General features: G+C 42.3%; 2 protein-coding genes and 1 long non-coding RNA gene across 4 annotated transcripts in view; 1 reads left to right on the top strand and 2 right to left on the bottom strand.

Moving 5' to 3' along the window:
- Positions 1-27408, top strand: part of LOC149463088 (uncharacterized) — a 547928-nt gene that overhangs the window by 372586 nt on the left and 147934 nt on the right. The window lies entirely within an intron of this gene.
- LOC149463096 (protein kinase C delta type-like) lies at positions 9463-10206 on the bottom strand. The gene has a single exon (XM_089675896.1). The coding sequence runs from the start codon at positions 10204-10206 to the stop codon at positions 9463-9465; it is 744 nt and encodes a 247-aa protein (XP_089532022.1).
- Positions 23395-24138, bottom strand: LOC149463095 (protein kinase C delta type-like). Its single transcript, XM_089675895.1, has one exon. The coding sequence runs from the start codon at positions 24136-24138 to the stop codon at positions 23395-23397; it is 744 nt and encodes a 247-aa protein (XP_089532021.1).

Below are 27408 nucleotides of genomic sequence, written 5' to 3'. Positions count from 1 at the left end.
CTTGCTGTTTCCTTATGTTCCCTATTGTTATTATGTCAGTGTCACTGAGGAGCTGCCACTAAAGTATATGGACCATTACAGACTTTTATGGACTTTTGGGTTATTTTAGCTTCATTTTGTATCATATATGCACCAGTGGTTGCTTCTGATTATACTATACTCCTTATTTACTTCTATCAATTCCATCATTCTGCTTATCCTAATTGAAAATCCACTGTCCTGTGTCTGGTGTCATCTCAGTAGTTGCGGATGCTGCCCCAACTTTCTTGATGTGTTAGAAATATTTGTATATGAAATAAATCTATACAGTGCTGTAAAAGAAAATATTTGCCCCCTTCCTATTTTTTTTTTGCATGTTTGTCACACTTTAATGATTTTGACCATCAAACAGATTTAGTGTGTGCGTGTCTCAATCCAGAGCGCTACGGTCTAGTTCACATTAGATGCAGTCCTGAGCCTTTTTTGCTGCATCAAAAAAATGCATGCACGGTGTTTTCCATGTACTCCAATGGCCCTAGTTCACACCAGTGCAGTCAGTTCCAGTCGGTTTCCAGTGCAGAAAAAAAAGTAGAACATGCTGCATTTTTTTATACAGAACTGTACTGAAACAGCAAACTTCATGAAAAGTGCGTGTGGTGTGAACTGTCAGCAAAAATGTATCTTTAATGCATCCGGAGTGCATTATTGTGCTGTAAACTGGCCCTAAGTGTTCTTTTTCTCTGCTACCTCGTTCCTGTGCTATCTGTTTGAGTCACACCTGTCAGATTTTCATGACCCCAAGAGAAAAAAGGTGACACATGATGGAGCTCCAGCACACAGCCTTTGATGAACAACCTAATTTCTGTTCCTGTGTGATGTGTAAGGGGGAGGGGGGGTGTCCCTTCCCTCCAATCAGCTCTCAATGAGCTCTGAAGACTGTAACTTCAGCTCTCTGCTCTCTGCTTTCTGAAAGCTCAGACATGCTGTAAAAATTCATACACACACAAACAGTGCTGTCAAATAAGTATTTGCCCCCTTCCTGTTTTTTTTTTTTTTGCATATTTGTCTCACTTAGATGATTCAGACTGTCAAACACATTTTAATATTACATGAAGAAAACCAGACTAAGTACAAAGTGCAGTTTTTAAGTGATGTGACGCTTTCATTTTATTAAGGGAAAAACAATCTGTCCAAACCTGCCTGGCCCTATGTGAAAAAGTAAATGCCCCCTAAACCTAATAAATGGTTGTGCCTCCCTTGGTGGCAACAACTGCAGTTAAGCATTTGCAATGATTGGCAATGAGCCTTTCACACCACTGTGGAGGGATTTTGGCCCACTCTTCTTTGCAGAATTGTTTTCATTCAGCCACCTTGGAGGGTTTTCCAGCATGAAAGGCCTTTTTAAGGTCATGCCACAGCATCTCAATGGGATTTAAGTCTGGACTTTGACTTGGTCACTCCAAAACCTTAATATTCCAGCTTTCTTTTAGTGGCATTTGATCACCACTGAGGTTTTTACATTTTTAAGTTATAAACCGAAAAAAGATAGAGCATTTTGAAAAAAAACCCAATATATTTTACTTTGTTACAGAAAAATATCCAATAAAGAAATTAAAACCACATTTCTTCATGAATTTATGCCAAAATGTATTCTGCTACGTCTTTGGTAAAAAAAAAAAAAATCCCAGTAAGTGTATATTGATTGGTTTGTGTGAACGTTATGGCGCCTACAAACTATGGTATAAATAAACTGGAAATTTTTATTTATACTAGTAATTGCAGTGATCAGCAAAAGAGAAAAAGGAGAGAAGCGCCTCTAAGTGCAATAAGTCTTTTAATTCAAGTCTAAATGTAGAAACACTCACATGTGTGAAGTAATGATAAGCATAAAAACCGTGGATAACAATAGTTAACGGTGGGGTGGTAACCCGGGTGAAGAGCCGTCATCTCTCTGCGATGTGGGGAGGTCAGCTCTCGGCTGGAACAGCGTGGTGGCTGGAGGGGAACAGCGGTGAGGCCGGCCGGCGTGCACGTCCTCCCTCAGAGCCAGATGGAACGCACGCTGGAATGTAGCGGCTGTGTGGCCGTGATGACGTCAGATCCCAGGGTGCACTGCAATGCGTTTCGGAGCATGCACTGGCCGTGGAAGGCGGAAGTGCACTCCTTTTTCAAGCAGGGGGAGGTGGATGAACACGGGTGAATATATAGGGAACGTGAGTCTAATTGATCAATTGACCAATTAACCAGTGATTTACCATTGCTGTCAGGTGAATAGTGTAAAGTCATGGATGTTAAATGGGGGGTAAAGGAAACCAAATGGAAAAAAGAGAGGATGTAATAAATAAGAAAACAGAAGACGAAAGAAAAATGATGAAATGGAAAAAAATAAATAAATAAATAAAAAAATTATGAAAAAAATAATTAAAAAAAAGAGAAAAAAAAAAATTAATGAAATGAAAAATGACGTTAATAAAAGATTTTTGAACAGCTGAAAATCGAAGAAACTATGTGAAAAAAGTTGATGGGGGTAATAAGAATAAAAAAAAAAAATTATATTCTGGGAGATTAGTGGGGTAAAATGTTTACCTTGCAGCACTGGCACATCAATTATGTATCAGTAGTGAGCAGATATTTAGTGGTAATACAGCATGTTTGCAAGGTGGGATATGGTTATGGCTCTACAGGAGCTTCATAATAATTCTAACATATATACATGTTGCTAGCGGGTATATTGACAATGGGTGTTAACATGGTAAGATGATAAACATATTGGTAATAATACATGCAAATGACATTATAAAGAGTAAATTACATTGTAAAAAATAGTAAAAAACAGAATAAAATATAAATAATGAACAAAAGGTTATAAATAATAAACTAAAAATGAATTAAAAAAAAAAAATTCGATAAAAAAATTTGATTAAAAAAATAAAAATAAAGGGGGGGGGGGGGGAAGTATCATTGTGAGTGTTGAGTGACTGTGAATGGGAGATTGTAGTGTTTATAGTATAGTGTTAATGTCTAATTCCTCGTTGAGTCCACCTGGAGACAATGTATCTAATGTAAATATCCAATAAGTTTCTTGTGAACAGAGTTTTTTGAAACGATCAGACTCAGAGAGATTGTTGTGTATGGATTCTAAGACCCATACTTGTAGGCCATCAGTGGATTTTTGGTGATATTCAAGGAAGTGGCGGGGGACGCTATGTTTGTCTTTACCATCTTCAATAAGACGTCTGTGCTCGCCAAACCTTGCGCGGAGGGGTCTGATGGTGCGTCCCACATATAGGAGGCCGCAAGGGCAGGATATACAGTAGATCACATGATCAGTGGAGCAGTTGTAAAATTCTTTGAATGAATAGGTTTTTCCTTTTGTGGTGAAGTTTTTTTGTCCGTGTTTAGCGAATCGGCAAGTTTTGCATAGCGCTTTGTTGCATCTATACATGCCGACAATGGGTATGAGGCAGATTGTGTTGGGTGTGTTGGTGGGTGGGTTGTATTTGCTGGGGGCAATCTTGTTTTTAAGGTTGATGGCTTTGCGGTAGGTGTATTTTGGTTTTTTATCTAAAATGTCTATTAAATGTGGATCCTGTAGTAGTATTGGCCAATGTCTATTGATGATAGACTCCATTTTGTGAAAGTTGTTGTGGAATTTGGTTATAAATCTGACCTGGTTGGGAGGCTCTGTGCTATTGTGTGTTTGGGGTCTACCCTTGCGGTAGAAGGAGTGGGCCTCATCTACTAGCTTGTGTGGGTAACCTTTGTCTAGGAATTTCTTTATTAGGATGTCGCTCTGGAGATTGTAATCGGAATCTGTGGTGCAGTTTTGTCTGAGACGACAGAATTGTCCTTTAGGTATATTTTGGATCCATTTGGGGTGGTGGCAGCTGTTGAAGTGGAGGTATGAGTTTCCAGATACCGGTTTGAAGTGGTTTTTTGTTAATATTTGGAGATTGTCATGGTATAATTCGAGATCTAGGAATACAAGAGTATGTTTGTGGTGAGTGGAGGTGAAGGACAAAAGGATTTGAATTGCAATGGGTTACGAACTGGTCTACGTGTGATATTGGTCCATCCCAGATGACGATAATGTCATCTATGTAACGGCCGTAAAAGATGATGTGGGCTGCAAAGGGGTTATTGTGCCATATGTGTTTGTCCTCCCAGAAACTCATAGTCAAGTTTGCATATGAGGGTGCAAAGTTGGCTCCCATGGCTGTACCTTGAGTTTGTAAGTAGAAATCGTGGTTGAATGTGAAGTAATTGTGTTTGAGGCAAAATGAGGTGGCGTCTACTATAAAGGAAGATTGTTTGGGGTTGAGTGATGGATCCAAGGATAGATAGTGCTGGATGGCGGTGATGCCTACATCATGGGGTATCGAGGTGTATAGGGAGCAGACATCTAACGAGACCCAACAATAGTCGGGTTCCCAGGAGTATGTTTGGAGTAATTCTAGCAAGTGTCCGCTGTCCCGGATATATGAGTGTTGAGCCTGTGCAAGGGGTTGTAGGAAGTGGTCGATATATTGGGAGAAACCGCTAGTAATGCTCCCTGTGGCCGCTACGATTGGTCTTCCTGGTGGATTATTTGGATTTTTGTGTACTTTGGGCAGAAAGTAAAAATACGGGGTGTTGTAGAAGTCTTTAGATAGAAAAGAGGCTTCCTGCTTGGTGATGACACCATCAAGTAAGGCTGTGTTCGTTAGTAGTAGTGCGTCCTGTTTGAATTCGGGTAGTGGGTCTTTAGTTAATTTGGTATATGCTTTGGTTTTTATGCTTATGATTACTTCACACATGTGAGTGTTTCTACATTTAGACTTGAATTAAAAGACTTATTGCACTTAGAGGCGCTTCTCTGCTTTTTCTCATCTACAGAAGTTGCTACAGCTTATTTGGAAGCCTTGCCCTCAGTGCCACACGGAATCTTACGCTCTTCATACAGTAGCCACTAATACCACCATCACCCCATACTACCATTTCCCAGGACTTTGCAGTGTTTGCGCTGCTACAACCCTTCCTCATTTTTTCTGAATCATTGCAGTGATCAGCGTCTTGAAGTGGGACTGTGATAGTGCTGTAGGCAATCTGATACCAACTGACACTGACATCACCAGTGACACTATTAGAAAGATCAATAATAGTACTTTACACTGTCACTGTGCGAATGACGTTTACTGGGAAGGGGCTAACATTCTGGGGTAATCAAAGGGTTAAGTGTGTGCTTATGAATTTACTGAAAACTAAAAATGTTTTTACTAAAATCTGTTCCTTCTTCTTGCTTTGCAGGGAGAAGAAACAGACAGATCATTCCCTCTGTACAGAAGCCTGTGTTTTTGCTAACACAGGGCTCTGGGCTGTGATTGGACACAGCAGATCAGCAGGTGTCAGCCACGAATCATTGGCTGACACCTGCTGCCAAAATCCTGCTGTTGAGGTGCATTACAGCCCATTAAAGTTTGCAGTTGATGAATGTTTGGGGTAATGTCTGGGCCACCGGTGGATGGACAGAGGGAGGGGGCTGAGAATGGTGTGGGGCTACAGCACTCTCCTTCTCTGTCAAAAGCTCTGGACTGTGGGAGGAGCCAAGGCGTTATCGAATACAGTGCACTGAGGAGCCTGGAAGTGGGCGGAGCTCACAGAGCAACCTGCGGGTAGGTCACAGCGCTGGACTGACCCTGTTGGAGCTCTGTGAGCTCCGACCGCTTCCAGGCTCCTCAGTGCGCTGTATTCACATATTTGTTTCCTGTTTATTAGCGCTGCACCTTTATTTCTATGTTTATGTAGTGGAAGAAGAGGGTTTGCCACTTTGTGCTAGCTGCTTATTTACTTCTTTGCACTCACTACATAGCGGAACGCAATTGTGGGGTGTTGCAGCATTGGGTGGATGTGGCCACAGCGAACAGAGATAACGGCTAGCGCAGCGCTATCTGCTTCAGTAGAACTGCCTTTATTTGTGTTGTTTAGGCGTGTTACATGAGCAATGCAACATTTTGGAACCTGCAAGGGACCTTCATCACGCCAAGTGACAGAGAGACGCCTTTCAGTTGCAGCTTGTGAAACCTTGCGGCTGCAGCTGGACAGGATAATGCACCTAGAGCTACTAACATTTAGGGCAGTATGCACCCAGGGACGAATGATCGCAATGCAGATTGCTGGCTTTCTGGGCATTCGTCTCTGGGTGTATAGTCCCCTAAATGTTCGTAGGATTGGGTGCACCTTCCACCAGCTGTCAGTTTCCCATAGACTTTTCCAGTCTGCCAGCAGTGGGACTGGATGGTGCACCTGTGCCCTCCACCCTCACTTAAACACCAGAGTTGCATGCACTAGGTGGCAGAGAGTCTGTCCAGGCATGAAAGAGTGTATGAGAACAGGCAGTCCATCCCATCAGGTGAAATTGATCCACAAAGAACTGAGCCTGGAGTCAGGGGACTGGGGAGCCAAACTGTGTACAGACTTAGTGCAGGTTGACACCGGCATTGCACAGTAACGCGCTGTGTGTCCCTGTGCAGTTCAGTGCGATGCAATTTAAAAACGCACTGAAACTGGATCACATGGTTGTAAGCTCCAACGAGCCGGGCCCTCTCAGTCCTTCTGTATTCATTTGTATTGGAATTGTACAGTCTGCCCTTATGTTGTAAAGCGCTGCGTAAGCTGTTGGCGCTATATAAATCCTGTATTATAATAATAAAAAACATGGCTCTGCGGTACCATGCATTTTGGTGCAGGCAAACACACTGTATTTGTGATGTGTGTTTGGAGTGTCGTTAGGAATCTATTGCCACCCACAGCAGTGTTCTTGTGTGAACCAGGGCTGGGGCCCTTGTGCAGGGTGACTGGTCTTGTCTACACCCCCCCATAGATTTTTGCAGGCAACCTGTGATGGGTGTGACCACTAAAAATTCTGTTAAACCATCTACACATTGCTATATACCCCCTTCTAGCAAACTTCCCATATAAACAGGGATTTTTTCACTCATGTGAAGAAAAAAAAAAAAAAAAAATTTAAATATCACTGCAAACTATAGATAAAGTGCATAATTACCCTAAAACAAACAGATTCCAGCTTGTAATCAACCACATATGTACAGAGTGTCCTTAGATTGGTATCCTCTTGTCCCTCAGGACCTCACAAACAGACCAGGAATCATTATGTGAATTATAATCATATATAAAATTTATTGTAGCCACTTACATATAAAAACGATAAGATCAGCAAGACATCATCAAACTCCTCATGCCCAGTATACGATCCCCTTTCCGTGTGTAGAGGGTCTCCCGATCACCAGGTAATTCCCCCTTGCTACTCCTATCCAGCACTATCACTTTGTAGCTCTGGGGGACACCTGAAGTGCACCGTTACTCTCCAGACCTCCAACACGGAAACGGTGCACTTCAGGTGTCCCCCAGAGCTACAAAGTGATAGTGCTGGATAGGAGTAGCAAGGGGGAATTACCTGGTGATCGGGAGACCCTCTACACACGGAAAGGGGATCGTATACTGGGCATGAGGAGTTTGATGATGTCTTGCTGATCTTATCGTTTTTATATGTAAGTGGCTACAATAAATTTTATATATGATTATAATTCACATAATGATTCCTGGTCTGTTTGTGAGGTCCTGAGGGACAAGAGGATACCAATCTAAGGACACTCTGTACATATGTGGTTGATTACAAGCTGGAATTTGTTTGTTTTAGGGTAATTATGCACTTTATATATAGTTTGCAGTGATATTTAAAATTTTTTTTTTTTTTTCTTCACATGAGTGCTGTGACACTGGAGTGTTTTTTTTTTGCATGATACACGTGTGGCACTTTAGTTCTGGGATTTAAAAGGTAATATACTATGTTGAGATTTTGTTTTTTGAGGTATTTGAAGAGCACCTGTGATTGATTTGCATCTTCTTCAGTGGAGTAGGAAGCGTCTTCCTATCAAGAAATTGATCTTTGTTTGGACACATTATTTGGACACTTTGCATATTGGGACTTTATTTTATTTTTGTTCTTTTATATATATTTGATATTTTTTATTTTTGGGTAAACTCTTTGGGTCTTGATTTTTTCACTATAATTGTGGGTTTTTGGGTTTAAGTAAATGAATATATGTTTTATTAGTACTTCAGGGGAAGGATATTGATATGACTTTAAGGGATTTCTGAGGATTTTATATATGTGTGTGTGCTGATTTATACTTATTACATTGCTATATACCTCCTTCTAGCAAACTTTCCATAGAAACAGGGATTTTTCGTTCACATACATTTCAATGCATGTTTAAGCCGGCCAACTACGTCAAAGTAATCCCTCTCTGGCCAGTTCCTACCTTAATCTCTATCTATCTATCTATCTATCTATCTATCTATCTATCTATCTATCTATCTATCTATCTATGCATTCAGTCGTATCCGACCCTTGGCAATTGCATGGACCGTCACTCGTAAGCGACCTTTTCCATGAATTTTCTTAGCAATTATTTTACAGGGTAGGTTGCCATGTCTTAATCCAACCCCTACCATGCCTGAGATCCCACATGGCCAGGGATGAAACTAGGACAATTAAGACAGGAGCCAATGAACCTACCAGCATGTCTTTGGAGTGTGGGAGGAAACCGGAGTACCCGGAGGAAACCCACGCGAACACAGGGAGAAAATGCTAAATCCATGCAGTAGGCGCCATGGTTGGAAATCGAACCCATGACCCAATTACTGCAAGGCAGAAGTGCTAACCACTAAGCCACTGTGCCGCCCATCTATCTATCAATATTATCTATTCCATAAATCTTTCCCACGCAGGGGCATCCACCATCAAACAAATGAAACAATATTCAGCCATCTGGCTTGTACATCGATTTCCGTCTGTCTCCTGCAGACTCTATCCGAAATGGCTTTCCCGCACACAGCTCGCCAATAGCACACAGCTTGTCTGGCTTCCACCTCTACTAGGTGAAGCCCACCTGACTCCAAGGCAGAGCCCTCCTGTGTGCCAGGGTGGAGCCCTCCTGTCTGCTGGGGTGGAGCCCAGAATCATGGCCTGGACTCCACAAAAAAGCCTGCACACACCTGTGCAATCAGCGTGCTGGCTGCTCTCAAAACATGGGCCCAGGATTGGAGATTTCATCCCTCCCAAATCTCTTTGAAATCTCCAGGCTACAGGTCCCAAAACAGGCTTTACAAGCCAAAGAGGAAACTGATAAACCAGTTTCCTCTGAATTACAACTGCCTGGAGCCCCTCAACCTCTATAGTCGAGAATCCTGGGTCACCACTGTGATTTCCACCGTGGCAGGATAGCGCACTATCTATCTATCTATCTATCTATCTATCTATCTATCTATCTATCTATCTATCTTATCTATCTATCCTATCTATCTATCTGTCTGTCTATCTATCTATCATCATATCTAATTTACATTTTTTGTTCACTGTTGTGAACTTTTTAGTTGACCACCCATTGAAGGATGGCCCTCTGGTTGTGGTGGTGGTGAGGATCAGGCTTGTCTCGCCTTCATTCTCTCACTAATGTATTCAAAGGCCTTAAAATACTCCTGATGCAATGAGTCAATTGGCATCTCCAGGTCTTTGGACAGAAAAGTATCCACTTCAATGATTTCCTGCAGTGGTTCCTTGAGAATAGGTTCCAATGTACTTTGTACGAGTGATGGTCCTTCTTCTATCTCTTCCCAGTCAATACCCTTGAAGAAAGGGTGTGATCTGAGATTGCACACCAGGTGCGCACGTTGCTCTTGGTCATGACGTAAAAGTCTGAGTAAGAGATCTTGCAGATAAAAGTTCAAGTGCCGTAGGAAATAGGGTTCCGTGGCGTACATGGAAGTAACCAACTGCTCTTCAGTCTCCTGTCCAGTATAAAAAGGATGCTCGCCTAAGGCCATCTCATATACTATTATCCCAAATGAGAAATAGTCAGCCGGGTAATAGTATGGCCTTTGATAATAGACTTCAGGGGCCATGTAACATAGCGTCCCCACGCAACTTTTGACTCTGTTTTTCTCCGTGACGAACATTGCCGACAGGCCGAAATCGGCAATCTTGACGTGCCCGGCGTTATCCAGAAGAATGTTCTCTGGTTTTAGATCTCTGTGGACAATCTGAAGAGAATGAAGGTGCTGCAGTCCACAGAGAATTTCGGCAGTAACACATCTTAAGGTTACTTCATCAAGTGGAGCTGAATCTCTTATGAATTTTTCAAGATCTCCTCCGCCCAGGAACTCCATAGCAAAGACGAGATGAGTCTCTGTTTGAAAGGAGCAGTAGAGATGTGCGAAAAATGAGTATCTGTTGCACATTTCCATTATGTAGCTCTCTGTAATGACGCAGCTGGGATCCTGTCGAAGTAATGGTCTTTTTTTAACCATTTTCACTGCTAGCTTCTGCTTAATGTCAGGATGAGAGGCCAACACTACTTTTCCAAAGCTCCCCTGTCCTAGTACTCTATGGAAGGTGAAACTTTCCAGGCTGAGTTTGTAGGACTGGTCGGTAGGTGAAGTAGATTTGACCAGTGAAGCCTCCTTACTCTCACTGGTATGTGAAGTATTGGGAGGTTTCTTGTCCTCCATCGATGTAGCTTGCTGAATTTGCGCAGTGTCTTTGTTGGATGGGATCTCATTTTTGCCTGGAGACAGAGAAAAAAAGTATTATTTCTACTTCCACATCATTTATGTGAAACTGCGGCCATTTAAAGGCATATATGTCTTTATTATTTTGCATAAATTTAGCAAACATAGTATGAGAGGTAAACAGAACATGTACAAGTAGATAAATAACAAAAAAAAAAACATCACAGATGAGGTAACTGCGGCCATTTAAATGTCTTTTTTTTCTTTTACATATGGAAGGGAATCTTTGTTGTGACACTAATCTTATGTGACACGTTGTCCTTTATGGCAGTTCTATCCATTCCTAGACAATATGGTTCTCAGCCCTGGGGATCTATTGTCAGTGCATGGCTTTCTAAAACCCGTAACATCCCTAAGGGCTCGTTCACACTTGACTTTCTTTCTAACTCTTGCCAAACGCCCCTATAGCCTTGGACAGGCGTTAGACAGGCGTATGGGAAGCGTTTTTAACGTTCCCCAAACGCCCCATGCGCTTTTTTGAATCTGTTAGACATTTGCCAAGCGTAAAAACCGCACCACAAACGCTTATAATGAAGTTAAATGGTGTTAACGTTCCGCAACTGCCTCGCAACCGCTCCGCAAACGCCACCATAGACTTGAATGGGAGGCTTCAACTCCTCCTGACTCCACATGAAGCGTCAGTTTTGCCGCAACGCTAACGCTTCAGTGTGAACAGCACTATGTGCTGCCATGTGCAGAATTTTCATAAGCGTTTGAGAAGCTTTAAAAACGCTTCCCAAAGGTCCGTCTGACACCTGCTGACAAAGCTCGTGTGAGCTGAGCCTGACAGCTATGAAATGCTGAGTAACCGTACTTACACTTTCAGACCACCAAAAGATAGCAATCCTAATGTGATATCTGACCATATTGAGATCTTACTGCCAAAGAGCAATGATCAGCTACAATGGGGAATCCATACTGGCCCATTCCATACTCAGGCTGCGCTTTCTGCTAAGTAACTCTTGTGCTCTAGGGCTTGTTTACATCACATCCATTGAGCTACGTTTTTTCTACACACCCCCCCTACAATACAGCATGTTGTACTTTTCATAAACGCACATGCAGTGCAATGGGGTAAACGAGGCTTATTGAAATGCATTGTTTTTCTTGTATATGCATTCATACTACGTTCAATGCATGTGGTGTAAATGAGCCCTAAGCTGTTCCTCCCTCTCAATGCAATTCCATCAATCTGCTTATCTTCATTGACTAAATATAAATGTAACACTATGTTGTATTTGGTTGTGAGTCCGTAGTTGTGGATGACACCCCAACTTTCCTAACGATTTAGAAATGTGTGTGTAGAAAAATATGACAAAGCGGAATGAATGGTCTGCTCCTGCAGCCCCCAGTCTGCCTGGTCATACAGATCCTAGGACACAACTGTCTATAGGAATGGTCCTAGTGAATGGGAATGTCATGGGGGGGGGGGGCAGTGTAAGGTCTCATTGCTATTGAAGGGTCCTGTATACACAGCCTGTCACTGGGGAGGGGCTCACACTGACTTTGTATTTATCCATAGACCATGTATGCCTCCTGCACACCTGACCCCTGACCCCTGCAGCCCAACTGTCACCTGAATTCAACTGAGGGCAGGCTGACAAATGCTGCTGCTAATGACAAGTGCTATTACTGGCAGGACCTCCAGGTACCTGACGGGGTCTTAACTCTCCCCTACTCTCTACCCGGTGACCCCATTATGTGTATGTATAGTGACCCCAATATATATGTAATTGGTGATAAATGTTGTATACCCTTACAGTGCCCTGCATTATATCTCAACAGACTAGTACTTACTTTCTGCGTCTTCTTCTTCTAATTTTGTCTGAGAAAAGGGGCAACATCTAGCCAGACAATGCCAAAATCTTTTCCCAGCTGCCCTAAATCTCCCCCTTTTAGGGGCAGAATCTTGGGGCTGTGATGCTGTTCTGTGGTCCTCTGTTAAGGGTCCCACTGTTTGTAATGTAAAAGGCTCCTCCTTGTTGGTTTTCAGGAGGTCCTTCACATTATTTGCTCTCTTTCTCGTAAATAGCCGCTTCATGATTACAAATGACAAAGCTGCACAGAGAAAGAGAAATCGCTTCCACTCCTGGTAGCGTACACAAAGGGAATGACTGCAAGCTGAGGGGGCGGAGCTAAGTGGTGATGACATCAGAGTTCTGGTAGCTATGGAAACAAGGTGACATGACCCTGGCTTGGAAGGTACATGACCATATATGGAAAAAACATTGGGCTTCCTATGTGGTGTTTGTAGATCACATTTTTTGGGTCATTTTTTTTCAAGTAAACAAAATGTGGGACATCTTTGCTCAGTTTACATCTGTATTATTCATGTCTTATGTATCCAGCGCCCAATGAAATCATGTTATTCCTGTCTATGGATGGGATTCACAAAGTTATACACCAGGACAAGGTTCTATTTTTAGCCCTGTACCTGCCATGTTCTGATCTGCTGGCTCCCAACTGAAATTAATGGTCATGTGATCTTAGCCTGCGGGAGGGGGGAGGGGAAGAAGACATTTTGGCCATTTAGTGTGTAGTCCGTTGAGTGCCAGGCTGTAATATTCCTTCATTATGAGGACATTGGTCAGATTTCAACGCTGAGATAGAATGACAACTGGTCATGTAACGCTGTATACTAATGGATTTCATATACCCTTTTTTTTTAGAAATTGAACTTTCTTTTGGTGATGTTTAATATCCACTGTTTTTGTTTTTTGTTTTTTTTTTACTATATAAAGGAAAAAGAATGTTGAAAATTGGACAATATGGTAGTCCTCAGCCCTGGATATCTATTCTCAGTGCATGGCTTTTATAAGTCCCCATGACATCCCTTAGGTCACCAAGACATAGCAATCTTAATGTGATATCTGACCACACTGAGATCTTAGCCCCAAAGACCACTGATCAGCTACAAAGGGGAAGCCATACCGGCCCATTCCATCCTCAGGCTGCGCTTCCTGCTTAGTAGCACTCGGGCTGTAAGGCTTGTTTACACCATATCCATTGACTGACTGGGTTTTTCTGCATACCACCGCACATGTATGGTGTGAAGAAATCTTTAAGCCGGCCATAGATGAGTCGAAAACCGAACATTCTGTCGATTGAAAAATGAGAATAGCCCATACAAGTGTGCCATCATTTGTTTGATTTTTCTAAAATAAATTGCGGCATGTTGGGTCTGGCACTTTCAATTGCTGCATGAAAATCGCATCTCGCAGCAGGCACACTAATAATGCGAAAACCAAACGATTCTACGTTCAACAAGAATTTTCGCTTGGTTTTCGATCCTATCTATGGCCGGCTTTACTGTCCTCCCTCTCAATGCAATTCCATTTGCAGACCCTTGCTGTTTCCTTATGTTCCCTATTGTTATTATGTCAGTGTCACTGAGGAGCTGCCACTAAAGTATATGGACCATTACAGACTTTTATGGACTTTTGGGTTATTTTAGCTTCATTTTGTATCATATATGCACCAGTGGTTGCTTCTGATTATACTATACTCCTTATTTACTTCTATCAATTCCATCATTCTGCTTATCCTAATTGAAAATCCACTGTCCTGTGTCTGGTGTCATCTCAGTAGTTGTGGATGCTGCCCCAACTTTCTTGATGTGTTAGAAATATTTGTATATGAAATAAATCTATACAGTGCTGTAAAAGAAAATATTTGCCCCCTTCCTATTTTTTTTTTGCATGTTTGTCACACTTTAATGATTTTGACCATCAAACAGATTTAGTGTGTGCGTGTCTCAATCCAGAGCGCTACGGTCTAGTTCACATTAGATGCAGTCCTGAGCCTTTTTTGCTGCATCAAAAAAATGCATGCACGGTGTTTTCCATGTACTCCAATGGCCCTAGTTCACACCAGTGCAGTCAGTTCCAGTCGGTTTCCAGTGCAGAAAAAAAAGTAGAACATGCTGCATTTTTTTATACAGAACTGTACTGAAACAGCAAACTTCATGAAAACTGCGTGTGGTGTGAACTGTCAGCAAAAATGTATCTTTAATGCATCCGGAGTGCATTATTGTGCTGTAAACTGGCCCTAAGTGTTCTTTTTCTCTGCTACCTCGTTCCTGTGCTATCTGTTTGAGTCACACCTGTCAGATTTTCATGACCCCAAGAGAAAAAAGGTGACACATGATGGAGCTCCAGCACACAGCCTTTGATGAACAACCTAATTTCTGTTCCTGTGTGATGTGTAAGGGGGAGGGGGGGTGTCCCTTCCCTCCAATCAGCTCTCAATGAGCTCTGAAGACTGTAACTTCAGCTCTCTGCTCTCTGCTTTCTGAAAGCTCAGACATGCTGTAAAAATTCATACACACACAAACAGTGCTGTCAAATAAGTATTTGCCCCCTTCCTGTTTTTTTTTTTTTTGCATATTTGTCTCACTTAGATGATTCAGACTGTCAAACACATTTTAATATTACATGAAGAAAACCAGACTAAGTACAAAGTGCAGTTTTTAAGTGATGTGACGCTTTCATTTTATTAAGGGAAAAACAATCTGTCCAAACCTGCCTGGCCCTATGTGAAAAAGTAAATGCCCCCTAAACCTAATAAATGGTTGTGCCTCCCTTGGTGGCAACAACTGCAGTTAAGCATTTGCAATGATTGGCAATGAGCCTTTCACACCACTGTGGAGGGATTTTGGCCCACTCTTCTTTGCAGAATTGTTTTCATTCAGCCACCTTGGAGGGTTTTCCAGCATGAAAGGCCTTTTTAAGGTCATGCCACAGCATCTCAATGGGATTTAAGTCTGGACTTTGACTTGGTCACTCCAAAACCTTAATATTCCAGCTTTCTTTTAGTGGCATTTGATCACCACTGAGGTTTTTACATTTTTAAGTTATAAACCGAAAAAAGATAGAGCATTTTGAAAAAAAACCCAATATATTTTACTTTGTTACAGAAAAATATCCAATAAAGAAATTAAAACCACATTTCTTCATGAATTTATGCCAAAATGTATTCTGCTACGTCTTTGGTAAAAAAAAAAAAAATCCCAGTAAGTGTATATTGATTGGTTTGTGTGAACGTTATGGCGCCTACAAACTATGGTATAAATAAACTGGAAATTTTTATTTATACTAGTAATTGCAGTGATCAGCAAAAGAGAAAAAGGAGAGAAGCGCCTCTAAGTGCAATAAGTCTTTTAATTCAAGTCTAAATGTAGAAACACTCACATGTGTGAAGTAATGATAAGCATAAAAACCGTGGATAACAATAGTTAACGGTGGGGTGGTAACCCGGGTGAAGAGCCGTCATCTCTCTGCGATGTGGGGAGGTCAGCTCTCGGCTGGAACAGCGTGGTGGCTGGAGGGGAACAGCGGTGAGGCCGGCCGGCGTGCACGTCCTCCCTCAGAGCCAGATGGAACGCACGCTGGAATGTAGCGGCTGTGTGGCCGTGATGACGTCAGATCCCAGGGTGCACTGCAATGCGTTTCGGAGCATGCACTGGCCGTGGAAGGCGGAAGTGCACTCCTTTTTCAAGCAGGGGGAGGTGGATGAACACGGGTGAATATATAGGGAACGTGAGTCTAATTGATCAATTGACCAATTAACCAGTGATTTACCATTGCTGTCATGTGAATAGTGTAAAGTCATGGATGTTAAATGGGGGGTAAAGGAAACCAAATGGAAAAAAGAGAGGATGTAATAAATAAGAAAACAGAAGACGAAAGAAAAATGATGAAATGGAAAAAAATAAATAAAAAAATTATGAAAAAAATAATTAAAAAAAATAATTAAAAAAAAGAGAAAAAAAAAAATTAATGAAATGAAAAATGACGTTAATAAAAGATTTTTGAACAGCTGAAAATCGAAGAAACTATGTGAAAAAAGTTGATGGGGGTAATAAGAATAAAAAAAAAAAATTATATTCTGGGAGATTAGTGGGGTAAAATGTTTACCTTGCAGCACTGGCACATCAATTATGTATCAGTAGTGAGCAGATATTTAGTGGTAATACAGCATGTTTGCAAGGTGGGATATGGTTATGGCTCTACAGGAGCTTCATAATAATTCTAACATATATACATGTTGCTAGCGGGTATATTGACAATGGGTGTTAACATGGTAAGATGATAAACATATTGGTAATAATACATGCAAATGACATTATAAAGAGTAAATTACATTGTAAAAAATAGTAAAAAACAGAATAAAATATAAATAATGAACAAAAGGTTATAAATAATAAACTAAAAATGAATTTAAAAAAAAAATTCGATAAAAAAATTTGATTAAAAAAATAAAAATAAAGGGGGGGGGGGGGAAGTATCATTGTGAGTGTTGAGTGACTGTGAATGGGAGATTGTAGTGTTTATAGTATAGTGTTAATGTCTAATTCCTCGTTGAGTCCACCTGGAGACAATGTATCTAATGTAAATATCCAATAAGTTTCTTGTGAACAGAGTTTTTTGAAACGATCAGACTCAGAGAGATTGTTGTGTATGGATTCTAAGACCCATACTTGTAGGCCATCAGTGGATTTTTGGTGATATTCAAGGAAGTGGCGGGGGACGCTATGTTTGTCTTTACCATCTTCAATAAGACGTCTGTGCTCGCCAAACCTTGCGCGGAGGGGTCTGATGGTGCGTCCCACATATAGGAGGCCGCAAGGGCAGGATATACAGTAGATCACATGATCAGTGGAGCAGTTGTAAAATTCTTTGAATGAATAGGTTTTTCCTTTTGTGGTGAAGTTTTTTTGTCCGTGTTTAGCGAATCGGCAAGTTTTGCATAGCGCTTTGTTGCATCTATACATGCCGACAATGGGTATGAGGCAGATTGTGTTGGGTGTGTTGGTGGGTGGGTTGTATTTGCTGGGGGCAATCTTGTTTTTAAGGTTGATGGCTTTGCGGTAGGTGTATTTTGGTTTTTTATCTAAAATGTCTATTAAATGTGGATCCTGTAGTAGTATTGGCCAATGTCTATTGATGATAGACTCCATTTTGTGAAAGTTGTTGTGGAATTTGGTTATAAATCTGACCTGGTTGGGAGGCTCTGTGCTATTGTGTGTTTGGGGTCTACCCTTGCGGTAGAAGGAGTGGGCCTCATCTACTAGCTTGTGTGGGTAACCTTTGTCTAGGAATTTCTTTATTAGGATGTCGCTCTGGAGATTGTAATCGGAATCTGTGGTGCAGTTTTGTCTGAGACGACAGAATTGTCCTTTAGGTATATTTTGGATCCATTTGGGGTGGTGGCAGCTGTTGAAGTGGAGGTATGAGTTTCCAGATACCGGTTTGAAGTGGTTTTTTGTTAATATTTGGAGATTGTCATGGTATAATTCGAGATCTAGGAATACAAGAGTATGTTTGTGGTGAGTGGAGGTGAAGGACAAAAGGATTTGAATTGCAATGGGTTACGAACTGGTCTACGTGTGATATTGGTCCATCCCAGATGACGATAATGTCATCTATGTAACGGCCGTAAAAGATGATGTGGGCTGCAAAGGGGTTATTGTGCCATATGTGTTTGTCCTCCCAGAAACTCATAGTCAAGTTTGCATATGAGGGTGCAAAGTTGGCTCCCATGGCTGTACCTTGAGTTTGTAAGTAGAAATCGTGGTTGAATGTGAAGTAATTGTGTTTGAGGCAAAATGAGGTGGCGTCTACTATAAAGGAAGATTGTTTGGGGTTGAGTGATGGATCCAAGGATAGATAGTGCTGGATGGCGGTGATGCCTACATCATGGGGTATCGAGGTGTATAGGGAGCAGACATCTAACGAGACCCAACAATAGTCGGGTTCCCAGGAGTATGTTTGGAGTAATTCTAGCAAGTGTCCGCTGTCCCGGATATATGAGTGTTGAGCCTGTGCAAGGGGTTGTAGGAAGTGGTCGATATATTGGGAGAAACCGCTAGTAATGCTCCCTGTGGCCGCTACGATTGGTCTTCCTGGTGGATTATTTGGATTTTTGTGTACTTTGGGCAGAAAGTAAAAATACGGGGTGTTGTAGAAGTCTTTAGATAGAAAAGAGGCTTCCTGCTTGGTGATGACACCATCAAGTAAGGCTGTGTTCGTTAGTAGTAGTGCGTCCTGTTTGAATTCGGGTAGTGGGTCTTTAGTTAATTTGGTATATGCTTTGGTTTTTATGCTTATGATTACTTCACACATGTGAGTGTTTCTACATTTAGACTTGAATTAAAAGACTTATTGCACTTAGAGGCGCTTCTCTGCTTTTTCTCATCTACAGAAGTTGCTACAGCTTATTTGGAAGCCTTGCCCTCAGTGCCACACGGAATCTTACGCTCTTCATACAGTAGCCACTAATACCACCATCACCCCATACTACCATTTCCCAGGACTTTGCAGTGTTTGCGCTGCTACAACCCTTCCTCATTTTTTCTGAATCATTGCAGTGATCAGCGTCTTGAAGTGGGACTGTGATAGTGCTGTAGGCAATCTGATACCAACTGACACTGACATCACCAGTGACACTATTAGAAAGATCAATAATAGTACTTTACACTGTCACTGTGCGAATGACGTTTACTGGGAAGGGGCTAACATTCTGGGGTAATCAAAGGGTTAAGTGTGTGCTTATGAATTTACTGAAAACTAAAAATGTTTTTACTAAAATCTGTTCCTTCTTCTTGCTTTGCAGGGAGAAGAAACAGACAGATCATTCCCTCTGTACAGAAGCCTGTGTTTTTGCTAACACAGGGCTCTGGGCTGTGATTGGACACAGCAGATCAGCAGGTGTCAGCCACGAATCATTGGCTGACACCTGCTGCCAAAATCCTGCTGTTGAGGTGCATTACAGCCCATTAAAGTTTGCAGTTGATGAATGTTTGGGGTAATGTCTGGGCCACCGGTGGATGGACAGAGGGAGGGGGCTGAGAATGGTGTGGGGCTACAGCACTCTCCTTCTCTGTCAAAAGCTCTGGACTGTGGGAGGAGCCAAGGCGTTATCGAATACAGTGCACTGAGGAGCCTGGAAGTGGGCGGAGCTCACAGAGCAACCTGCGGGTAGGTCACAGCGCTGGACTGACCCTGTTGGAGCTCTGTGAGCTCCGACCGCTTCCAGGCTCCTCAGTGCGCTGTATTCACATATTTGTTTCCTGTTTATTAGCGCTGCACCTTTATTTCTATGTTTATGTAGTGGAAGAAGAGGGTTTGCCACTTTGTGCTAGCTGCTTATTTACTTCTTTGCACTCACTACATAGCGGAACGCAATTGTGGGGTGTTGCAGCATTGGGTGGATGTGGCCACAGCGAACAGAGATAACGGCTAGCGCAGCGCTATCTGCTTCAGTAGAACTGCCTTTATTTGTGTTGTTTAGGCGTGTTACATGAGCAATGCAACATTTTGGAACCTGCAAGGGACCTTCATCACGCCAAGTGACAGAGAGACGCCTTTCAGTTGCAGCTTGTGAAACCTTGCGGCTGCAGCTGGACAGGATAATGCACCTAGAGCTACTAACATTTAGGGCAGTATGCACCCAGGGACGAATGATCGCAATGCAGATTGCTGGCTTTCTGGGCATTCGTCTCTGGGTGTATAGTCCCCTAAATGTTCGTAGGATTGGGTGCACCTTCCACCAGCTGTCAGTTTCCCATAGACTTTTCCAGTCTGCCAGCAGTGGGACTGGATGGTGCACCTGTGCCCTCCACCCTCACTTAAACACCAGAGTTGCATGCACTAGGTGGCAGAGAGTCTGTCCAGGCATGAAAGAGTGTATGAGAACAGGCAGTCCATCCCATCAGGTGAAATTGATCCACAAAGAACTGAGCCTGGAGTCAGGGGACTGGGGAGCCAAACTGTGTACAGACTTAGTGCAGGTTGACACCGGCATTGCACAGTAACGCGCTGTGTGTCCCTGTGCAGTTCAGTGCGATGCAATTTAAAAACGCACTGAAACTGGATCACATGGTTGTAAGCTCCAACGAGCCGGGCCCTCTCAGTCCTTCTGTATTCATTTGTATTGGAATTGTACAGTCTGCCCTTATGTTGTAAAGCGCTGCGTAAGCTGTTGGCGCTATATAAATCCTGTATTATAATAATAAAAAACATGGCTCTGCGGTACCATGCATTTTGGTGCAGGCAAACACACTGTATTTGTGATGTGTGTTTGGAGTGTCGTTAGGAATCTATTGCCACCCACAGCAGTGTTCTTGTGTGAACCAGGGCTGGGGCCCTTGTGCAGGGTGACTGGTCTTGTCTACACCCCCCCATAGATTTTTGCAGGCAACCTGTGATGGGTGTGACCACTAAAAATTCTGTTAAACCATCTACACATTGCTATATACCCCCTTCTAGCAAACTTCCCATATAAACAGGGATTTTTTCACTCATGTGAAGAAAAAAAAAAAAAAAAAATTTAAATATCACTGCAAACTATAGATAAAGTGCATAATTACCCTAAAACAAACAGATTCCAGCTTGTAATCAACCACATATGTACAGAGTGTCCTTAGATTGGTATCCTCTTGTCCCTCAGGACCTCACAAACAGACCAGGAATCATTATGTGAATTATAATCATATATAAAATTTATTGTAGCCACTTACATATAAAAACGATAAGATCAGCAAGACATCATCAAACTCCTCATGCCCAGTATACGATCCCCTTTCCGTGTGTAGAGGGTCTCCCGATCACCAGGTAATTCCCCCTTGCTACTCCTATCCAGCACTATCACTTTGTAGCTCTGGGGGACACCTGAAGTGCACCGTTACTCTCCAGACCTCCAACACGGAAACGGTGCACTTCAGGTGTCCCCCAGAGCTACAAAGTGATAGTGCTGGATAGGAGTAGCAAGGGGGAATTACCTGGTGATCGGGAGACCCTCTACACACGGAAAGGGGATCGTATACTGGGCATGAGGAGTTTGATGATGTCTTGCTGATCTTATCGTTTTTATATGTAAGTGGCTACAATAAATTTTATATATGATTATAATTCACATAATGATTCCTGGTCTGTTTGTGAGGTCCTGAGGGACAAGAGGATACCAATCTAAGGACACTCTGTACATATGTGGTTGATTACAAGCTGGAATTTGTTTGTTTTAGGGTAATTATGCACTTTATATATAGTTTGCAGTGATATTTAAAATTTTTTTTTTTTTTTCTTCACATGAGTGCTGTGACACTGGAGTGTTTTTTTTTTGCATGATACACGTGTGGCACTTTAGTTCTGGGATTTAAAAGGTAATATACTATGTTGAGATTTTGTTTTTTGAGGTATTTGAAGAGCACCTGTGATTGATTTGCATCTTCTTCAGTGGAGTAGGAAGCGTCTTCCTATAAAGAAATTGATCTTTGTTTGGACACATTATTTGGACACTTTGCATATTGGGACTTTATTTTATTTTTGTTCTTTTATATATATTTGATATTTTTTATTTTTGGGTAAACTCTTTGGGTCTTGATTTTTTCACTATAATTGTGGGTTTTTGGGTTTAAGTAAATGAATATATGTTTTATTAGTACTTCAGGGGAAGGATATTGATATGACTTTAAGGGATTTCTGAGGATTTTATATATGTGTGTGTGCTGATTTATACTTATTACATTGCTATATACCTCCTTCTAGCAAACTTTCCATAGAAACAGGGATTTTTCGTTCACATACATTTCAATGCATGTTTAAGCCGGCCAACTACGTCAAAGTAATCCCTCTCTGGCCAGTTCCTACCTTAATCTCTATCTATCTATCTATCTATCTATCTATCTATCTATCTATCTATCTATGCATTCAGTCGTATCCGACCCTTGGCAATTGCATGGACCGTCACTCGTAAGCGACCTTTTCCATGAATTTTCTTAGCAATTATTTTACAGGGTAGGTTGCCATGTCTTAATCCAACCCCTACCATGCCTGAGATCCCACATGGCCAGGGATGAAACTAGGACAATTAAGACAGGAGCCAATGAACCTACCAGCATGTCTTTGGAGTGTGGGAGGAAACCGGAGTACCCGGAGGAAACCCACGCGAACACAGGGAGAAAATGCTAAATCCATGCAGTAGGCGCCATGGTTGGAAATCGAACCCATGACCCAATTACTGCAAGGCAGAAGTGCTAACCACTAAGCCACTGTGCCGCCCATCTATCTATCAATATTATCTATTCCATAAATCTTTCCCACGCAGGGGCATCCACCATCAAACAAATGAAACAATATTCAGCCATCTGGCTTGTACATCGATTTCCGTCTGTCTCCTGCAGACTCTATCCGAAATGGCTTTCCCGCACACAGCTCGCCAATAGCACACAGCTTGTCTGGCTTCCACCTCTACTAGGTGAAGCCCACCTGACTCCAAGGCAGAGCCCTCCTGTGTGCCAGGGTGGAGCCCTCCTGTCTGCTGGGGTGGAGCCCAGAATCATGGCCTGGACTCCACAAAAAAGCCTGCACACACCTGTGCAATCAGCGTGCTGGCTGCTCTCAAAACATGGGCCCAGGATTGGAGATTTCATCCCTCCCAAATCTCTTTGAAATCTCCAGGCTACAGGTCCCAAAACAGGCTTTACAAGCCAAAGAGGAAACTGATAAACCAGTTTCCTCTGAATTACAACTGCCTGGAGCCCCTCAACCTCTATAGTCGAGAATCCTGGGTCACCACTGTGATTTCCACCGTGGCAGGATAGCGCACTATCTATCTATCTATCTATCTATCTATCTATCTATCTATCTTATCTATCTATCCTATCTATCTATCTGTCTGTCTATCTATCTATCATCATATCTAATTTACATTTTTTGTTCACTGTTGTGAACTTTTTAGTTGACCACCCATTGAAGGATGGCCCTCTGGTTGTGGTGGTGGTGAGGATCAGGCTTGTCTCGCCTTCATTCTCTCACTAATGTATTCAAAGGCCTTAAAATACTCCTGATGCAATGAGTCAATTGGCATCTCCAGGTCTTTGGACAGAAAAGTATCCACTTCAATGATTTCCTGCAGTGGTTCCTTGAGAATAGGTTCCAATGTACTTTGTACGAGTGATGGTCCTTCTTCTATCTCTTCCCAGTCAATACCCTTGAAGAAAGGGTGTGATCTGAGATTGCACACCAGGTGCGCACGTTGCTCTTGGTCATGACGTAAAAGTCTGAGTAAGAGATCTTGCAGATAAAAGTTCAAGTGCCGTAGGAAATAGGGTTCCGTGGCGTACATGGAAGTAACCAACTGCTCTTCAGTCTCCTGTCCAGTATAAAAAGGATGCTCGCCTAAGGCCATCTCATATACTATTATCCCAAATGAGAAATAGTCAGCCGGGTAATAGTATGGCCTTTGATAATAGACTTCAGGGGCCATGTAACATAGCGTCCCCACGCAACTTTTGACTCTGTTTTTCTCCGTGACGAACATTGCCGACAGGCCGAAATCGGCAATCTTGACGTGCCCGGCGTTATCCAGAAGAATGTTCTCTGGTTTTAGATCTCTGTGGACAATCTGAAGAGAATGAAGGTGCTGCAGTCCACAGAGAATTTCGGCAGTAACACATCTTAAGGTTACTTCATCAAGTGGAGCTGAATCTCTTATGAATTTTTCAAGATCTCCTCCGCCCAGGAACTCCATAGCAAAGACGAGATGAGTCTCTGTTTGAAAGGAGCAGTAGAGATGTGCGAAAAATGAGTATCTGTTGCACATTTCCATTATGTAGCTCTCTGTAATGACGCAGCTGGGATCCTGTCGAAGTAATGGTCTTTTTTTAACCATTTTCACTGCTAGCTTCTGCTTAATGTCAGGATGAGAGGCCAACACTACTTTTCCAAAGCTCCCCTGTCCTAGTACTCTATGGAAGGTGAAACTTTCCAGGCTGAGTTTGTAGGACTGGTCGGTAGGTGAAGTAGATTTGACCAGTGAAGCCTCCTTACTCTCACTGGTATGTGAAGTATTGGGAGGTTTCTTGTCCTCCATCGATGTAGCTTGCTGAATTTGCGCAGTGTCTTTGTTGGATGGGATCTCATTTTTGCCTGGAGACAGAGAAAAAAAGTATTATTTCTACTTCCACATCATTTATGTGAAACTGCGGCCATTTAAAGGCATATATGTCTTTATTATTTTGCATAAATTTAGCAAACATAGTATGAGAGGTAAACAGAACATGTACAAGTAGATAAATAACAAAAAAAAAAACATCACAGATGAGGTAACTGCGGCCATTTAAATGTCTTTTTTTTCTTTTACATATGGAAGGGAATCTTTGTTGTGACACTAATCTTATGTGACACGTTGTCCTTTATGGCAGTTCTATCCATTCCTAGACAATATGGTTCTCAGCCCTGGGGATCTATTGTCAGTGCATGGCTTTCTAAAACCCGTAACATCCCTAAGGGCTCGTTCACACTTGACTTTCTTTCTAACTCTTGCCAAACGCCCCTATAGCCTTGGACAGGCGTTAGACAGGCGTATGGGAAGCGTTTTTAACGTTCCCCAAACGCCCCATGCGCTTTTTTGAATCTGTTAGACATTTGCCAAGCGTAAAAACCGCACCACAAACGCTTATAATGAAGTTAAATGGTGTTAACGTTCCGCAACTGCCTCGCAACCGCTCCGCAAACGCCACCATAGACTTGAATGGGAGGCTTCAACTCCTCCTGACTCCACATGAAGCGTCAGTTTTGCCGCAACGCTAACGCTTCAGTGTGAACAGCACTATGTGCTGCCATGTGCAGAATTTTCATAAGCGTTTGAGAAGCTTTAAAAACGCTTCCCAAAGGTCCGTCTGACACCTGCTGACAAAGCTCGTGTGAGCTGAGCCTGACAGCTATGAAATGCTGAGTAACCGTACTTACACTTTCAGACCACCAAAAGATAGCAATCCTAATGTGATATCTGACCATATTGAGATCTTACTGCCAAAGAGCAATGATCAGCTACAATGGGGAATCCATACTGGCCCATTCCATACTCAGGCTGCGCTTTCTGCTAAGTAACTCTTGTGCTCTAGGGCTTGTTTACATCACATCCATTGAGCTACGTTTTTTCTACACACCCCCCCTACAATACAGCATGTTGTACTTTTCATAAACGCACATGCAGTGCAATGGGGTAAACGAGGCTTATTGAAATGCATTGTTTTTCTTGTATATGCATTCATACTACGTTCAATGCATGTGGTGTAAATGAGCCCTAAGCTGTTCCTCCCTCTCAATGCAATTCCATCAATCTGCTTATCTTCATTGACTAAATATAAATGTAACACTATGTTGTATTTGGTTGTGAGTCCGTAGTTGTGGATGACACCCCAACTTTCCTAACGATTTAGAAATGTGTGTGTAGAAAAATATGACAAAGCGGAATGAATGGTCTGCTCCTGCAGCCCCCAGTCTGCCTGGTCATACAGATCCTAGGACACAACTGTCTATAGGAATGGTCCTAGTGAATGGGAATGTCATGGGGGGGGGGGGCAGTGTAAGGTCTCATTGCTATTGAAGGGTCCTGTATACACAGCCTGTCACTGGGGAGGGGCTCACACTGACTTTGTATTTATCCATAGACCATGTATGCCTCCTGCACACCTGACCCCTGACCCCTGCAGCCCAACTGTCACCTGAATTCAACTGAGGGCAGGCTGACAAATGCTGCTGCTAATGACAAGTGCTATTACTGGCAGGACCTCCAGGTACCTGACGGGGTCTTAACTCTCCCCTACTCTCTACCCGGTGACCCCATTATGTGTATGTATAGTGACCCCAATATATATGTAATTGGTGATAAATGTTGTATACCCTTACAGTGCCCTGCATTATATCTCAACAGACTAGTACTTACTTTCTGCGTCTTCTTCTTCTAATTTTGTCTGAGAAAAGGGGCAACATCTAGCCAGACAATGCCAAAATCTTTTCCCAGCTGCCCTAAATCTCCCCCTTTTAGGGGCAGAATCTTGGGGCTGTGATGCTGTTCTGTGGTCCTCTGTTAAGGGTCCCACTGTTTGTAATGTAAAAGGCTCCTCCTTGTTGGTTTTCAGGAGGTCCTTCACATTATTTGCTCTCTTTCTCGTAAATAGCCGCTTCATGATTACAAATGACAAAGCTGCACAGAGAAAGAGAAATCGCTTCCACTCCTGGTAGCGTACACAAAGGGAATGACTGCAAGCTGAGGGGGCGGAGCTAAGTGGTGATGACATCAGAGTTCTGGTAGCTATGGAAACAAGGTGACATGACCCTGGCTTGGAAGGTACATGACCATATATGGAAAAAACATTGGGCTTCCTATGTGGTGTTTGTAGATCACATTTTTTGGGTCATTTTTTTTCAAGTAAACAAAATGTGGGACATCTTTGCTCAGCTTACATCTGTATTATTCATGTCTTATGTATCCAGCGCCCAATGAAATCATGTTATTCCTGTCTATGGATGGGATTCACAAAGTTATACACCAGGACAAGGTTCTATTTTTAGCCCTGTACCTGCCATGTTCTGATCTGCTGGCTCCCAACTGAAATTAATGGTCATGTGATCTTAGCCTGCGGGAGGGGGGAGGGGAAGAAGACATTTTGGCCATTTAGTGTGTAGTCCGTTGAGTGCCAGGCTGTAATATTCCTTCATTATGAGGACATTGGTCAGATTTCAACGCTGAGATAGAATGACAACTGGTCATGTAACGCTGTATACTAATGGATTTCATATACCCTTTTTTTTTAGAAATTGAACTTTCTTTTGGTGATGTTTAATATCCACTGTTTTTGTTTTTTGTTTTTTTTTTACTATATAAAGGAAAAAGAATGTTGAAAATTGGACAATATGGTAGTCCTCAGCCCTGGATATCTATTCTCAGTGCATGGCTTTTATAAGTCCCCATGACATCCCTTAGGTCACCAAGACATAGCAATCTTAATGTGAT

Source organism: Staurois parvus, unplaced genomic scaffold (genome assembly GCF_062004578.1).
Source record: "Staurois parvus isolate SC_StPar_1 unplaced genomic scaffold, SC_StPar_1.0 ptg000159l, whole genome shotgun sequence".
Classification (NCBI taxonomy): Eukaryota; Metazoa; Chordata; class Amphibia; order Anura; family Ranidae; genus Staurois; species Staurois parvus.
This window is presented reverse-complemented; position numbering and strand designations above follow the sequence as displayed.

What these genes read in the sequence shown, in the direction of transcription:
- LOC149463096 (XM_089675896.1), bottom strand. Translation starts at nt 10,206, where the DNA reads ATGGAGTTCCTGGGCGGAGGAGATCTTGAAAAATTCATAAGAGATTCA.
- LOC149463095 (XM_089675895.1), bottom strand. Translation starts at nt 24,138, where the DNA reads ATGGAGTTCCTGGGCGGAGGAGATCTTGAAAAATTCATAAGAGATTCA.